Source organism: Bacillus rossius, chromosome 3, assembly GCF_032445375.1.
Source record: "Bacillus rossius redtenbacheri isolate Brsri chromosome 3, Brsri_v3, whole genome shotgun sequence".
Classification (NCBI taxonomy): domain Eukaryota; kingdom Metazoa; phylum Arthropoda; class Insecta; order Phasmatodea; family Bacillidae; genus Bacillus; species Bacillus rossius.
Window position 1 is genome coordinate 9933294 of NC_086332.1, and position 17420 is coordinate 9950713.

The 17420-nt window shown below is 36.3% G+C and overlaps 1 protein-coding gene across 2 annotated transcripts in view; it reads left to right on the top strand.

Annotated features, from left to right (window-relative positions):
- Positions 1-17420, top strand: part of LOC134530192 (bifunctional glutamate/proline--tRNA ligase) — a 69592-nt gene that overhangs the window by 45145 nt on the left and 7027 nt on the right. For both annotated transcript variants that reach the window (XM_063364849.1, XM_063364848.1), the window contains exons 18-23: positions 104-374; positions 1877-2016; positions 2105-2231; positions 4656-4723; positions 8693-8866; positions 12555-12859. In XM_063364849.1, the coding sequence (XP_063220919.1) occupies positions 104-374; positions 1877-2016; positions 2105-2231; positions 4656-4723; positions 8693-8866; positions 12555-12859 (1085 nt within the window). The remainder of the gene's footprint in view (positions 1-103; positions 375-1876; positions 2017-2104; positions 2232-4655; positions 4724-8692; positions 8867-12554; positions 12860-17420) is intronic.

Consider the following 17420-nt stretch of genomic DNA (forward strand, 5'->3'; position numbering starts at 1 on the left):
TTTACTGAATTGAAGCCACGTGCTTTTGAATTCGAGGTGTTATGCCAGTCTGCAGTATGTTGCACAAGGAACACCGGAATGAACAAGACTGTTGGCGTGGCAGGTTGCGTGGGTGACCAAATCGGGAGATACGGAGCTGGCGGAGCCCATCGCCGTGCGTCCCACCAGCGAGACGGTGATGTACCCTGCGTTCGCCAAGTGGATCCAGTCCCACCGAGACCTGCCCCTGAAGCTGAACCAGTGGAACAACGTGGTGCGCTGGGAGTTCAAGCACCCACAGCCCTTCCTGCGCACCCGCGAGTTCCTCTGGCAGGAGGGCCACACCGCGCACGCCGGCAAGGACGACGCCTGCCAAGAGGTCACCACCATTCTCGGTTAGCAACGTCTCCCCGGCACTAGCCCCAAAATATCTTCAGCTACACCTTTTTTTTAGGTTGACCTAAAGACCTCGATAAAATCCTGCAGAAAACACATTCCTTCATAACGGTGTCAACTAATTGATACGGTTCCTACTTGTTGGGTTTGAGTGTTTTCGCGTGTTCCGCAAGTCAAATCTCGCGAGTACAGACTTAACGGTAGCAAACATTTTTTTAGTTTTGTAAGAACAAGATTTGCACTCGCTAAACAATTGTGCGATAATTTTTTTTAACAGGTGTACTAGTTTTAACCAACGTGATAAAATTGTCCAAAATATAGTGGCCACAGCAGAAGAATATCTTAGTTAACAGTCCACTTAATTTCATGTGTTATTGAATATACTTCAAATGATGCGAGTGTTTAGTATTGAAGTTTTGTATTTATTTATTTACAATGTTTTTTTCTGTTCTCTACTATCAACTATCATTTACCCTTCATCTCAGACCACTTATGTTTGATCAAAATTTTCATGACTCTGGAACCTTATTTTGTAATATCACTTTTTTATTGAGGTGTTTGAACATTATTATGATAAATATGTACAACATTAGACTATCATCTGAAACTGTTACTAGTGTATTATATAATAGCATTTTTAATAGTATCACTTTGTAAATGTGTGTGTTTGGAAATACTTACTGTAATGTTTTATATATACATATATACTTACTCTCGTATAAGGATTGGCATATAACAAATTTAAAATTCTTCAAAAAATTAAATGCAAAAATAAAAAAAAATGCTTATTTTACTGATATATAATCTGTTTAAATCTCTTGTACAAAATATTTGATTTGATTTTAATGAAATACTAATATATTTAGTAGTAGTGTATCTTGTTAGTAAAATGTAGAAATTTGTTAGTAAAATATAGAACTGCAATTTAACAAGTCAGAAATAATAAAAAAATTGAGCTGGGACATAACCTAACACAAGCATTTTACTGTTAAACATTTAAAGTTTTTAGTTGTTATGGATGTTTAACTGATGTGCATAGTGATTACTAAGGAGGTAAAAAAACATTATTATAAAGAGACAAAAACATTTTTTATACCTATTTGTATGATTGTCAATAGTTTAAAAGATTAACAGTAAAATTAGTGGGAAACCGAGACATAGTGTAATCTCTTAAACCCTACAGCATTTGCGAATACATATTGGATATGTGTAAAAAATTAATGCATGCTGAATTATAATGATACATATATCAACATATTATAATATTATGGTATATTGATTACATGTGAAGATTTTATATATAAATGCATTAAATATTGTGTAGAAAATGTGAACAAACTTCCATTGTAGAAAATACTTTAATAATCTTAATTTTACTCAGTTATGATTAAGCATGTTGCTGAAAACTCGTATCCTGAAATAAATGTCATGATTGGATGAATATGTTTTGCGTGAGTTTATATTTTGTGTTAACTCTAATGCTTCTCGACTTTATGTACAGAACTGTACAGACAGATCTACACCGACATGATGGCTATTCCCGTCATCAAAGGACGCAAGTCGGAAAAAGAGAAATTTGCTGGGGCAGATCATTCACTCACTGTAGAAGGGTTTATTTCAGCGAGTGGTCGTGGCATTCAGGTGAGCACAAGTTCATTTTAGATAAATGTTCTGTTGAGAAATTTTTTTTTTACATAAGTCATCACTACTTCAGTGTGTCAATTTTCAGGGTGCAACATCTCACCACTTGGGTCAGAATTTTTCCAAGATGTTCGAAGTTGTTTATGAAGATCCAGAGACAAAAGAGAAGCAGTATGTGTACCAGAACTCGTGGGGTATAACTACTCGCACCATAGGTACTACTTTTGAATGAATTTAAATTGACTCTAATGGGATCTGTTGTAGGCTGTCAAACACTGTCTCCTTTGGGTGAAGTGTGTGCTAGTTGCTAGCTCCCGTGTCCACGCGGTGTTTCCTCTCCATGTTCATGTGCCAGGGTCGCTGACCTTGTCTGTCGGGTCATTGGGTCATTTACCCAGCGCCTCCGAGTGTTTACGATGCATTTCGCGTTACAGGCATGTTCGCGGGTTTCATATACTGACTGTGGCAGGGTGGGTCAACATCATCTTCTAGCTGGATTGTGTGGGCATGTTTTAGACTAACGCTATAACATTATGCAAATTGTTATATCGTGCATCTTTAAATTTATATTACATACATTTACTATATTTAATTTGTAAATGTGTAACAAAACATTCTATTAATGATGGATGTTTTTTTTTTTTTTGGGGGGGGGGGGGGGTATGCCAACCAAGATGGTTCTCTGATGTGATTGCATTCAAAGACTTCTTGTGCAAGTAGCGAGAAGACCCATACAACTTTATTTAGAGCACAGAATTTGTATTAGAGTGATTGGAAGTAGCGAGGAAATCCATTTGACTTGTAATTTAAACCTTAGTATTTTTATGAAGTGGTTTTTAGTTCAGTTTATCTTTGGTTTGACCATTTCCTAATAATGTCGTAAGCAGCTATGAAACCATTAGAAAAATATGAGTGTTAAGTATAATCTGATATTTTTTATAGTAAAAAATTCATTTGTTGACTAAATAATAGGCCTGTGAAAATATTCATATTTTCAATATAAATAATAAACTATTCGTGTTTAATTTAATCTCAACTACTAACACTTCAAAATAATGAATATTTGTTTATTTACGAATACTTGACATAGCAAATAGCATACCTCGTGAGTTTGTCCATATACCAATGTTTACTGCTGAGATTGTCATTTGTGCTATATGAATACTTTTTTTTTTGATATTTAAACAGGATTCATAATCAAAAACATAAACAATAAGCAACGTTTTAAACATGCAACAAGTATTCAGTTTTTTTTTTTTTTCGCTACTGTCTGTTAATCAGTAATGGAAAAAATTGCATAAACAATTCAAAACATAGCCTATTGGTCATTTCAAACTTGAAAAATAAATAATATTTGTATTCTTTTCGTCACACACACCAGAAGTGAGAAAAATGAACAAACTTCAACTACCATGAAATACTACACTACAAAACATGGACACTCCATTGAGAAAGGCAATAAAAGAAGTAATCGTCATAGTTTCAATGGCATGTAAATCAATAGTCACAATCTATCAAATATCATGTGTTACACTAACACAGATTACTTGTCGTGTACATCTAAGATGAAACAGACGTGTCAACTCATAAATAAATAAAAAATCGTAAATAATGGTTTAAGATTTCAGATTAAATTAGCAAAAATTTTGTTTATAAATTTGCTGAACTAGAAAATAATTTACCTGGCTGCCATTAAGAACGTAAACTCATGTGTTTAAATATGCAAATATGAGCTCTTTCAGTCACTAATTTGGGAATACACCATTTTAAAAAAAGATTCACGTTTTTCATAAAATAGATTGCAATGGATTTCGCTGTATTTTGCAGTTCACAAAAAGTTTCTGGATCCATATTGTGAGTAGGTTCTAGAAAATAAGGAAAATAGGAAATGAATGGTTGGTTTGGTTGGTTGGGTTGGTTAATGTTAAGTTAGCTACATAAACAAAAAAAAAATTCATAATTTAAATATTTTAACAAACATTTTGCATGTAATATTTATGTAACTGATTTTATGTAATCAACAGTTCACCTTAGTATTATTTGTCTAATTTTTCAGAAATTGTTACGTGACATGAAAAAAAAATTAGTGACATTCTAACACTCATTCATATTATTCAGATTTGATATTCGTATTCACGAATAAATCAGTTCGAACTAAAAAACTGATATTCGCACAGGCCTACTAAATAAACTTGCACTCAGTGTCTGTACCACACAGGTAAAAAACACCATGTGAGTCATGTCCTCATAGTGTTCTTTACTTCTGAACGAAACTGGACATGCCAATTTTTGCTATTTATAGTATTTGAATATAGTGCTCTATAAAAATCTATTTAATATAAAAATGGGACATAGTGTCATTACCTCTGGGACATAGTCATAAAATGTTTAGATGTTTTGAATTGTGATAGTAGGTAATGATGATTCTTTCCTGTATATATTACCAATAATACTTTTTGCAATTAATGCTTTTTTTTTATATACACACTTTACAATTGTGTCAGTGCAATATGACCATATCAACTCTTGCCACTGATAAATTTTCTGTAATACTATATTTCTAGCAATATTGTGGGACAGCCATTACTAATATGTACCATGTTACCGCGTTGTAATGATGTGAATTGGTTTCTCTGTAGGCGTAATGGTGATGGTTCATGGAGACAATAAAGGGCTGGTTCTTCCTCCAAGAGTTGCCTGCATTCAGGTACTTATTTAAAGTTGTTTTGTGCATGCTAGTTGGCACACAAGATGTGTTCATGCGATATTTACAATTAGGGCCCCCAAAATTTTGTAAACCGTAAAATATGCAAAAATTTTCCTGTTTTCAGAGTTTTTTGTGAAATTAAAACATTTTTGATGAAACACCAAGTTTGGCGCGAAATACAGCTGTTTTCTCGAGATGATCAACGCTATTTCTGAAATATCATGCTGTTGCTTATAGATATGTAACACAGGAAACAAATTACGATAGAATGTTTGGACATCTCGAACACACATTTTTTGTACCACACATATATTTGTCCATGCCTACAATGCGGGGTTGTACATTTTGTTTAATACTAGTGATGGTTCGAATCCCATTTTTCTCGAATCCGAATCTCGAATCCGAATCCCAAACAGTACCTCGAATCCACCCCTCGAAACCGAATCCAGTTCTCAAGGGTTAACTATAAAATAATTTATAAGTTAAGAGAAAAAATTAAACATTATGCACAATTATTTAACCCTTTAAATTTTTATTTAAAAAAACAAGGATTTTGACACGGTCTGGATCAAGCAGATTCCGTTTTTGGTCACATATGTTTCCTGCAGTGCTGAACAAACGTTCAGAGAACACTGTCGCAGGTGGTGAACACAAATATTTTTTGGACAGTTTATGTAGCCTGGGTGAACACGCAGACTGAGTTTTCCAGTATTCGAGAATGTTTATTTCTGGGTTAACTGTAGGATCACGTAATAATCTGGTCACTTCATCAATTGCTGTAGAATCCGACTTGGTGGATTTTAGGCATTCAGGCATTATCTATGAGTACAGTGATTCATGTATCCACGGAAATCGGAAAACGAAATTCAACATCCGACGGAACAATATTTTGTAGTTACCAACTTGACATTTGTTTAAAGTCCCAAAAGAAGGTAAACGCTTTCCTGAAATATTTAATGGAAACTGGAAGGCGCCATCTTGTCTTCAATGGTTTTAGGCCATAAGAAATATTGTTGTGCGTCTTTTAAAATTAAGCCTCACTAAAGCATAGTGATTAATATGCCCGAAGTTAAAAGTGACGGGGTGTTTTCTCTAGTTTACCCATTAAAATTTTTTGTATTAATATTAGTTATTTTTTATGTTGCTCAAAATGATTGGCTAACAAATTCATTGGTTGGCCATCATGGAATTCTCAGAAAATACATATTTTAACGTTGGTAGTCTACACAAATCAAACTTGGTCCTAAAAAAAATTCATAATTAGAACGTGTATCAGAATATTTAAAATTGAATTGCGATTAAAATACATGTGTACAAATACAAATACAAATGCATCCATGTTCATGAATATAAAGTAAGTTTCCCAAATCAGTACATGCTTCATAATTTTTTTTTATATAATAATGAATTAAAAGTACAATACAGTAGAACCTCGTTAATCCGTGATGCGCTAATTCGGGAATCGGATAATCCGGGACGATTTAAAAGAAAAGAAAAAAAAAGAGAAAAAAATTGTCAGCGCTTAAAATTAACATTACGCGGGCCGGCGGCCGGCAAACACTACAAGCCATCGCGTGGGCCGCCAAACTCTGCAACGCTGTTTGTACCGACCCTTTGTGTCGCCCCCCTTTCAGCTGTCACATTTGTCACTCTTTAAACTTGAGGGGGATGTCCTGACTTCTGCTTCCCGTCTCCCTTTGTTTCCACCCGCCAACGCACGGCAGGCGCCTGGCGAGTGACGTGTCTGGCTGGCATTCGGCTGTACGAAGTGGGCGAGGGGGGAGGGTGCAAGGTCAGCACGATCTTATCTTTCTCTCTTCGTCTGTTGCAAATGACCGTGAACTAATGGCTAGGCAGTGCTGTATTTCTTTAAGCCGAGACACTAATTCGAAGACGGCCGGCCCTTACCGTGAACGGCCTTAAGGGGCCCGCCTACCTGGGCACACATACGGTGTGCAGAGCTTCAGGAAAAACAACGCGATTTCAAAACTACTCAAGATATCCAAGTAGGGACTATTTACGAATAGCATTTAAGAGTTCGCTGAGGACCGAAAAGTACTTTTAATTTCGGATTGAGTTTTTAAACTGTATTTTTAGAAGCGTTAAAATGCCTAAAACGCGTGTTTTCAGAGTAATTTTTAGGTATAAAACAATCCGTACAGATTCTTGAAAGCACTTAAGGGGCTTGCATAACACCTTTATCTTCATTTCTCCGCCATATAATGTTATGGTCACCGCTCAAATTTCACAGTTATCCTGTGACGACGAGACGAATGCGCGCCAGTTCAGAGACTTGCGCTTAGAGGCTATACCGCGCTAGAAGCACCAGCGAGCGTCGTGCTTATCATCCCGCCTCACTAACACACGCACACCCCTGACGAGGCGGGCACCTTAACCCAGCTGCGCCGGTGTCTGAGAAGCTTGACAAGACCTTCCGGGCTTTTAATCGCTAGTCCGCGAAATTCGGTAATCCGTGATTATCTCGGTCCCTACCATCACGTATTAACGAGGTTCTACTGTACCTCAATAGGATGTGTTCCAAGGAAAACGTAAACAGGCCAAGTAAATTGTAAGCATTTAAGTTTTTAAAGTACTACATTTACATCAATATTTTTCCTCGAATCCCGAATCTTTTCCCTCGAATTTCGAATCTTTCGAATACAAGAGATTCGGTGGGATTCGAGGATTCGAGGATTCGACCGGCCCATCCCTATTTAATACATATCATTTGGTTAATTGTTTTAAAAGGTGGAGCAATGGCTTTGTTTACAAGAGAAACTACTATGCACTTTATATTATACTAGATTTTATGTTACTTTTCTTTAATTGACGCAACACAAATGTTTTTTTTTTTTTTTTTTTCAATTTGAGAAAAATGTTGTTTACCGAAAACTTCACGAATAAAGTGAAAAATAATACAGAAATATCATAACCTCTTGTTACATTTTATGTTTTCATAATTTTATAGTTTAGGCCAAGAATTAATTGTTAACGTTTTGATAAAACATGTTTACAATGTGTTATTTATGTTTAGCCCCATTTGTTTGTTTACATTTACTTTATTTGTTAACAACATGTTATAATGTACACATTGTGTAGGTTATGCCTAATGTTGGAAATTCCGTATTGCTTTTTTTTTATTTTTAATAACTATCATGTGTCAATGATTCAACAGTAAAATATTTTAGTTTTTTGGTTAGAATTTTATGAAAGTTATAGAGATAATCAGTAATTTGTAACTCTGAAGAAGAGCCTTTTTTTCTGAACGGAAATAATTAAACCGCTTTTAATTTATTTCCTGAAATATTTTTTCAAAAACATTCTCTAGAAAAGGTGCTGTGATACTTAAAAAAAAGTTTATCATTTTAATGAGTAATTAGATTTGGTTACTTATCATTATGAATTATAAATTAAAGTATAACTAGGTAACTTAACCAAACATCCTTACGTTTTAAAATATTTTTAATGTAGCTAAGCTAGCCATTTGTTCACATTTTACAGAATTTTTTATGTAGCAACTCACACAATGTTATAATACCTTCAATGTACCTAACCCAAGAACTCGTTAAACCGGTTAAATTACTTTAAGAATCTAAACACATTCTTAGAGAATGATTGAGAAAAAAAAAGGAAGTAAAAGAAATCATTTTAAATTTAAATTATTTTTTTGTAAAGCAGGCTTTTTTCTTCAGAATTACCAGAAGTTCTTAAGTTTCGATTCACAGTGTACATAAAACTATTATCAAGGGAATAATTGCCAAAATAAACATTTGGTACTTAATTTTAGAAGTAAGGTTAAATATTTTGCTCTGCTTTTATGTTTAATTTGTTTTATTAAAAAAAATTTAAACTTAAATAACTATTTGTTACTTTCGTGACCTGTAGACACACAATTTGTACATACTTGTGTATATATTCTTAATGGTGTATGTTTGCAGCGGAAATGTGTTAGCCATCTTGGATCGACAGGTGGTGTTGGTGCCGTGCGGCATCACTGCCAGCTTGGCGGAGAGCGAGCGCAAGGCCTTGCTGAGCGCTTGTGGGGAACTGGAGGCTGATCTGAGGGCAGCGGGCATCAAGGTGAAGGGCGACTATCGCGACAACTACTCCCCGGGATGGAAGTTCAACCACTGGGAAGTGAAGGTAATGCCAACAAACTTCTTCAGTTAGTTAGCCCATCTTTTTGGTGCCAAATTTCATTCAAGAAAATACAGCAGAAATTTTATGTCACAATGAAAATACTTTAATACAATAATTAAAAATAAAAGTAGTTTGTTTTTGATATGTATTTAAATTTATCTAAATCTAAACTCATCCGCTAAATGTAAATCATGGTTGCTACAGAAATAGAATCTTAGAATTCCCTGACTTTTCCCTGTTTTCCAGAAATTTAAGAGAAAAATTCCCTGACTTTCTTATGAAGTACATACCATAAATATTAACGTGCATATGATTAAATGTAATATAAAAATTTCAACATGAGGTAAAATAAGGTTTTTTTATTGTGTTATTTTGACGGCAGAATTACGAATGTGTTTTTTTCCTTCGACATGGCTGGTGAGAGCTCTTCGGCCCATATTGCTGAGTTGAATACTTTTGTAGCAAAAAGTGCAGTACGCAGAATTTATGTTTTTAGCAGCGAGTTTGATATGCTGAAACTGTGACTCCTTGAGCCAATTCTCCTTAAAAGTAGTTTTCTTCGACATCTCTAAGCTAAAAAAAAAGTACATATTAATATTTTCAGGTTATGTTAAAAAATTATTGTTTATGAATTCTTAAAAAAATATTACTGCACAAATACAAAAACTATTACAAATTCACACCTAGCAATATAACAGGCCTACTTAGAGAATTACAATAGCAGCATTACAACATGCAATACTCTTACATTCTTACAATGTTAACTAACGATTCTGGGGAAAAACATGTTCAGTTATGCATCTTTTTTTATACACAATGTAAGTGTCACGCAACAGAACTCACGGATTATAACGGTTGAAAAAAAAGTAATTAAAAAAATAGTTAGAAAAAATGCAAAAACATAACCGCACACAAAAGCCACGTGTTTTCGTATCAGCTTGATAGTTTTCAAAATAAGAATTGGTATTGCTTCTTTAACAAAATGCACTTTATTTTCTTATGATCGCATCAAAAACTAACTTCACCTGAAACAACGCCTTTAAATTCACGTAATAAGCTTTGTACTCATCTTATTCCACGTGAAAATAGCCTTCAAAAGATAAACGACGCCATGCCCGTTCTGTAGTTCACTGCATAGAACGGAACAAAACACAAAGTCTCAAGGGCAAATAAAAAGGATCAAAACACGAAAAAATGAAGGCCGGGTTCGTTAGTGAACAAACGAGTGCCTGGATTGGCCAGAAGTTATGGTGGGTGGTTGTAACAGCCTATTGCAACGGACAATCGTAGACCAAGTAAAAAATAAAGTTGCAGTTGCCGTGTGCCTTAAGCAGCAGCCTTTTAGCGGAGTCGTTCGGTAGCGGTACGAGCGCATCAAAACAAAGCTTTGTTTGAATTATAAGTAGGGATGGGGCGAATCCTGATTTCCTCGAATCCGAATTCTAACTCGAATCCTCGACTGGAATTGCCGAATCTCGAACCCAAACCCGAATCTTTTAACAGATGATGTCCACATATCTAATGTAAGTGAGATGTATTCTGCTTGCACTAAAAGTCCCTTGACTTTATCACATGTAGATTGGTACATTTCTGGTATAAGTGTATATAAAGACAACAATTTTTTCTTGAGAAATTTCAGTTTTAGTACAGATTAGCGGTTAGGATTTTTTCTATAAATAAGCTAGAGGTCTGCGAGCCTAAGAATTTTACTTCGAGCCGAGCTCGAGCTTTTGTGGTACAGTTACACTTTTGGGAAATTATTTTTATCTTAAACTTAATATCATGTTTGAATAAAGTATTAAAATGAAGTGGGCTTATTAATTTTGGGTAACTATTTACAGAGTGTGTTTACATTTTGCACTGCTAGAAAAAAAAATAACATTTTTTTTCATTGAATCTTACCTGTTTCCATTGGTTCATTAGTAACTGATATCATCCAACTAACATAACCAAGTATATGTTTGTGTAAATGTAACATATCTTTGGAAAAATTTCACCCTTGTCAATTTTTCTGGAGTCCTTACTGAGCTTCAACAAACTTAGCACCAAAAATCATGTTGTTTGAAAAGTACATTCACATTGTTTCAACATTTCCACTTTTCAGCACAATAATTCTGAGAGAGATTGTCACAGAGTATTAAATTCTATTCTTTAATCTATCATTCAGAACAATAATTTGTTCTGCACGTTCAGGAGTTAAATTAGCTCTACGATTGGAGATGAGATAGTGTTTCCAGCAGAAGAGAAGCGTCTCTCGCTGGCAACCTGCTTGGCTGGAATGCTTTAGTAAAATTGCTTAACCTCAAAATTAGTGTCATAAATATCTGTAACTGGTCATTAAAGTTTAATCAATTGAAAGTAATAAAAATAACATTTTACTTCATTCAATTTACACTTGCAAAAAAAAACACACACACAATAAACCTACATGGAAATAAGTCTTTTTCAATATCCTGAAGTCTGAAATATGTTTACTCATGTCATTAAATGTAGAGCTGTATTGAAGAAGCCGATTTTGCCAATATTTAGTTGAATCGGAATTTATGCCGACTTCCGATACAGTACGCTCGTTAATTTTCGGCCGATATTACTGAAAAACGAAAGAGACTGCCATAACCTAAAAATCCACGAGTACCATTTTCACTTTTCGTAGTATTACTGCATTCTTTCAGATCGCATTATTTCTTAGCAACATGTGCCAACCGTACATATCAATGTTTAACATCCTTTTTTTTTTTTTTAACAATGTTCTTTAATTTAATATGTCATAAATAAATAATACATTACTATCACGGTAAATATACATCTCAGTTGTTACGGTAACTATAGTGCAAATATGGTAGCTATCTTGCTTCTGTAGTAATTATGATATTCTACAAAGAATCTTTAGTTCTTTATATGGTAATTATCTTAAAATAACTATTGGGTTTGTACTGTAGTTATGGTACATCATCCATATTTCTTCGTATGTTGTTGTTCATTTGTCTTTTCTTCATATTTACGTGTGCCATTATTTGAGACAAGAAGTTTCAGAAAAAATTTTAACGGACATTATATCACACATTTAATGGCGTAAATGACGAGACCTCGGGCAATTTAAACGCTTTATACAGAAAAACCTACCATGCGGGACCTCGTAAGTGAGTTTTACTGTATTTTTTCCCGTAAATAGTAAAAACCGAATCCTTTGACGAATCCTATATCAGACCCGCCGAACCTTCGAATCCCTAGGATTCGGTGGATTCGGCGGATATTGGATTCGGTCGCCCCATCCCTAATTATAAGCAACTTAAAAATTTCCCGAATTCGCAGAATTTTCCCTGACATTTCCCGGAATTCCCTGACCATTTTAATTTCCCTGACATTTCCCGGTTTTCCCGGTTTTCTAGTCCTGTAGCAACCATGTAAATAGTAGTATAGTATGTGCATCTATAAAAATTATCATTTTTGAATTTTTTGTGGGTTTGTGGAAATTACTGCACTCAGGAATTAGAACTAAAACTTGAACCTATAAATTGAAAAAATAAAATATTAAATGAGAATGATATTATAAAATGTAATTTTTTTCCCCCCCTCTAAAGTAAGATTTTTGCAATAAACCAATGTAAATAGTACAAGGTTAGTTTGACGATCCAGTATTTCCAGAGTTATAGTAACACTTGGTAATGCTGCCTTGTGTTGTGGTGGGCAGGGTGTTCCGGTGCGGGTGGAGCTAGGCCCCAAGGACCTGAAGCAGCAGCAGCTGGTGGCCGTGCGAAGGGACACCGGCGACAAGGTCACGCTGAAGCGGGCCGAGGCGGTGCAGGGCCTGTCCTCGCTGCTCGGCTCCATCCACGACACGCTCCTGGAACGAGCCAGCCGCGACTTGAGCGCCCACACCAAGCTCACCAAGACCTGGGGGGAGTTCCCGGGCCTGCTCGACGACAAGAACATCATCCTGGCACCTTTCTGCGGGGAGCCGGCGTGCGAGGAGCTGATCAAGAAGGAAAGTGCGAGGTACTGACGCCTGCTGCCTCGGAGGGGGTGGGATGAATGGGGGTTGGTGACGACAGGTGGGTGGGATTAATGGCAAAGGGCGCCATCTAGCGGGTTGGAGTGAGGAGTCTTGCATTGGCCAGCGACGAACACGAAGTGGGACCGACTCCCAGGGCTGTAACTTCACCGGTGGCAGTGGCTGAGGCAGGAGGGTCACTGCCTGGCTAGGATGCCCCCAGGGCGCTGCTAACTCACACTACATGCAGCCGTCCCTTCGACCGAGGTGGCCGCTAGGGAGGGGGTTAGTGGGGTTGACCATCAACCTTGCAGCCCCTCGGCTGTTCGTGGACCCATTTTCACGGCAGGGTTGACGTCAGTACATTAAATATTATTAGGCCTGTGTGTATATTCAAATTTACAAATAGTTTATTATTTGATTCAACCTCCAATACTAACACTTCTAAATAATGAATATTTGTTTGCTTATGAATAGTTGACATGAATTTGTAGTATACCAACATTCACTGAGTCAGTTGTTTGATTTAAATACCAATTTATTTTATTTTAAAGGGATCTTACAATCAAAAACATGAACAATAATGTACGTTTATACGTGCAACAAGTACTCTGAAATTTTTTTTCACTACTGTCTCGCAAAACAGTAGCATAAAAATTGCATGAAAGATTTACAGGGTGTCTACCAGATATAGTAAATGAAATTCCCTGATTTTTCCAGGTTTTCCAGGTCTAAAACTGAATTTTTCCAGGTTTTCTTTAACACAATTACGACATTCCACGTAACTGAAAAAACTGCATAACAGTACATTGACGGGTTTCAAAGTATTTCAACTCACTTAAATTAGTAAAAAAAATTACCTTCTTCCAGACGTGGCCAAAGTGACTCAATTGATGGCAAATAAAACATGCTGCTACAAAAATTTCACGCACTTACTTTTGCAAAAACATTAGTAGGTAAAGGGAGCTCCCATCAATTTGGCAGTGACTCAACTTTTGCGTCTATTGCACTTGCTTCAGAATGAGCCAAATCCAACACTCGAGCCTTCTTCAACTGCAATGCCTTGATCTCCTCTTCAACTCTTCTTTTTTCTGCCTTCTTCTTGTCTGTAGCTTCCTTTTCTTTTTGTTTTGTTTGCAGGGCTTCCTTACGCCTACAACTAGCATTTCTTACATACTGTAACATGGACTTGGTGATATCAACATGCTCTACACCTCCAGAACATTGAACAAAGTCGTACACTTAACTTTGTGCAATCCTGCAAGTTTTCAGTCAGCAGATTAGAATTCACTGAAAATCCTCTTTCCAATTATGCATTTCCATGGGAAAGTACCATCATCCTCACAAACTTTAGAAGGCCTGTTTTGGTAGCTACTGTACAGGTATGTGCCTTAATAATGAGCATCCACAAGTGATCAAGGCGCGCGTCTTCTCGAGAAAAAGACGAGAACAGTGCTTCAGAATCTTGCGAGGAACATACCAACTGACATGATCATTCAATGTTATCAGCTTCTTGTCCTGATAGCCACCTGTTTCGAAGACAACATTCTAAACTGTACTTCACACGCTGTTTCCTCACACCCGAATTTAAAGCCACAGATGGACATAAGCAGGAAATCCCATTGGTAAGTTTGTACTTCAGGGGACTTTTGTCTTGAAGTTTTTTTACCATAACCTTTGGACAAGTCCTAACATCCTTTTCAGTAACAGGACAGACTTTTCTGGTACTTTCTCTTTCTTGATGGCATGGTTTATTGCATAGCCCAACTTGATATTGTTAGCAGTCAATAGATTTTCCTGGTTATCTACATCGAATCGAGATACATTGTGTTTCTCCCTAAAGCTCTTCAGTACCTCTGGTTTCACTAACTTTCCTGCCAAACTAACAAAATGTCTACCAGAGAAAAAGTGCCATGGGTGTTTCACTTTGGAACATTGTAAGAAATAATTCCAGTTCTGATGCCAAAGAGTGGAATAATGTCAATTTTACTTCTAGAAGATTATCTTCAAGAGCTCTTTTCACTACATTGAAAAATACAGATTAAATAGAAACTTCACTAACAAATTTCTTTATGTGGGGTAACGTTTTCATGGCATGCTCAGCAACAGCAGTATTTTCTAACCATCTGATTGCACAAATTTCTTGGGAAAAAAGCTCAGATCCAATTATTCTAATGTAATCTGCCCTCCTTGCAGGTACATGCTTAAACAAATAGTAACTATGCCTCAAAAAACTAACAACATCCTATTGTGTAGCAGAAATTCCAGTTTTGAAAGCACCATGGACCGTATGAAGCCCACAACTACCAATTTCTAGCAATGATGGCAAATCTTCACCAAAAGTGTCGGTGATACATATTTTTAAAGCTAACAAAAATGCCCAGTTTATGTTGGGGGCATACATAGACACTTAAAATTAAATGCACCTGTTGGTATAATCCGAACGTGGGAAGCAATGCTGCAGCATGTCACGTCAGCAGGATAACAGACCAGCTTGAACCAGTTTGATCACGTGATTTGACTGTACTTCCGAATCCAATGTTAAATAAAAGAAAATGGATGTGGGAACTGTTCGTTATTTGCCATTCAAAAATAAAAATGGGAGGGAAGACACTTGATGCTACGTCAATGCAAGCTGATCAACAAACAAATAACGTATTGCCAACTACAACCTACCAAACAAAAATTCCCTGATTACAATATTCCCTGATTTTTCAGGTTTTCCAGAGTCGGTAGACACCCTGCATTTAACACAGCATATTTGTGATATCTCAGAACTTGATAACAAATTATTTGTATTCATTTGCAGTGTGAAGAAATAAATGAATGTCAACAATGGTGATGACCATTTAAAATGATTCAGTTTGAATAGTATATAAATCGATAGTCACAGTCAATTTAACACCCTGTGACACAGTAGCAGATTACTTGTTGTACAGTAAAACCCCTTATTTGCACTTTTCAAGGAACCCCAAGGAAAAAGTGTAAATTGCGGGAAAGTGTAAATTGCGGGAAAGTGTAAATTGTGGGAAAGCACTTTTACTGGCAGTTAATGCTAAATTTTAGCTTAAAAAAATGTATCAGCATTTACTGGTGCTACAAGACAAACAATAGTTGTTTACAACACATTTAGGGCACTGCAAAAATATAATTTTCTTAAATATAAAAAACAATGCAACATAAAGCCTACATTAAATTTTCTCTAGTACAGTTTTATAGGTACATACTAGTATAAATTCAACACTTTTTAAAGAAATCTGAAATTTTTGTTTGACTTTTCTTTTGTTCAGTTTGTATGGTCTGAATTTCTTTTTCCAAGGAATGAAGTGCATCAACTGCATTTTCACTGTTTGGTGCACTGAGAATATAATTCCTTAGAGTCTGTAGGGCTTGAAGTGCATCGATCGTCGTCGGTATGGGAGTTTCCACTTCCGAATCATCATCTTCACTACTTTCTTGTTTTTCTGCCAGATGACTATCAACAATGTCCTCCACAGTCTGGACTTCACAAGTTACAACATTATCATCCAGTTGTACATAGTCAGTGAAGTCTCCATTTTGTGAAAGTTGCAGATATTCTTCTTTCACTTTATCTGCTCCAGGCAAGTTTTCACTGGATCCAGCACTCTGTCCACTGTCAACAAAGAAACCAGCTTTCTGGAAACAGTTGGTTATAGTTTCTGGTGTAACTTCCTTCCATGCTCTTGCTGCGAAATGTAGTGCAGTTAGTAGATTTATTTTCATTTGTGTTGGGTCCTTGCCATTGTCCAGCATGGCAACTGCTCTGGATACAATGCATTTGCGGTAATAGCACTTGAAAGAGTTGATGATGCCCAGATCTAGGGGCTGGAGTGTGCTTGTGCAATTCGCAGGGAAATACACAATCTTCACATTCCTCAGCTCTATGTTTATTTTGTGGGCAGGGCACTGATCAATGAATAGCAAGACATTTCGGTTACGCAGCGCCATTTTTCTGTCAAAAGCTTGGATCTGTTGCTGAAAAAGAGACCATGTCATCCAGGATTTATTGTTTGCTTCATACAAAGTTGGCAAAGTTTTAATGTTTTTAAAACAACGTGGTTTTTTTGATTTGCCGATTACAAACAACGGAAATTTTTCAGAACCATCAGCATTTGTAAGTAAGAGAATGGTAATGCGATTTTTGCTCAGCTTGCCACCATGGCATTTTTCCCCTTTAAAGCATAATGTTTTATTAGGCAATACACAGTAAAACAAACCTGTCTCATCAGCATTGAAAACATCTTTAGCTGAGTACCCCTCCAACTGTTCCTTGAGCGACGTGTTTTTCCAAACATCAGCAGTTTCCTCGTCCACACTCTTGCTTTCACCACACACAACCTTATAAACAACATTATGGCGCTGGCGAAATCTGTCTATCCATCCATTAGAAGCTGAAAAATCATCAATTCCAAGCCTCAAAGCAATGACTTTTGCTTTCTCGCGTAATACGTTGCCATTGATTGGAAGATTTGAAGAGCGAGCACAAATGAACCACTCATACAACAAACTTTCAAGTTCTTTAAATGTAGAGTCTTTCACGTACTT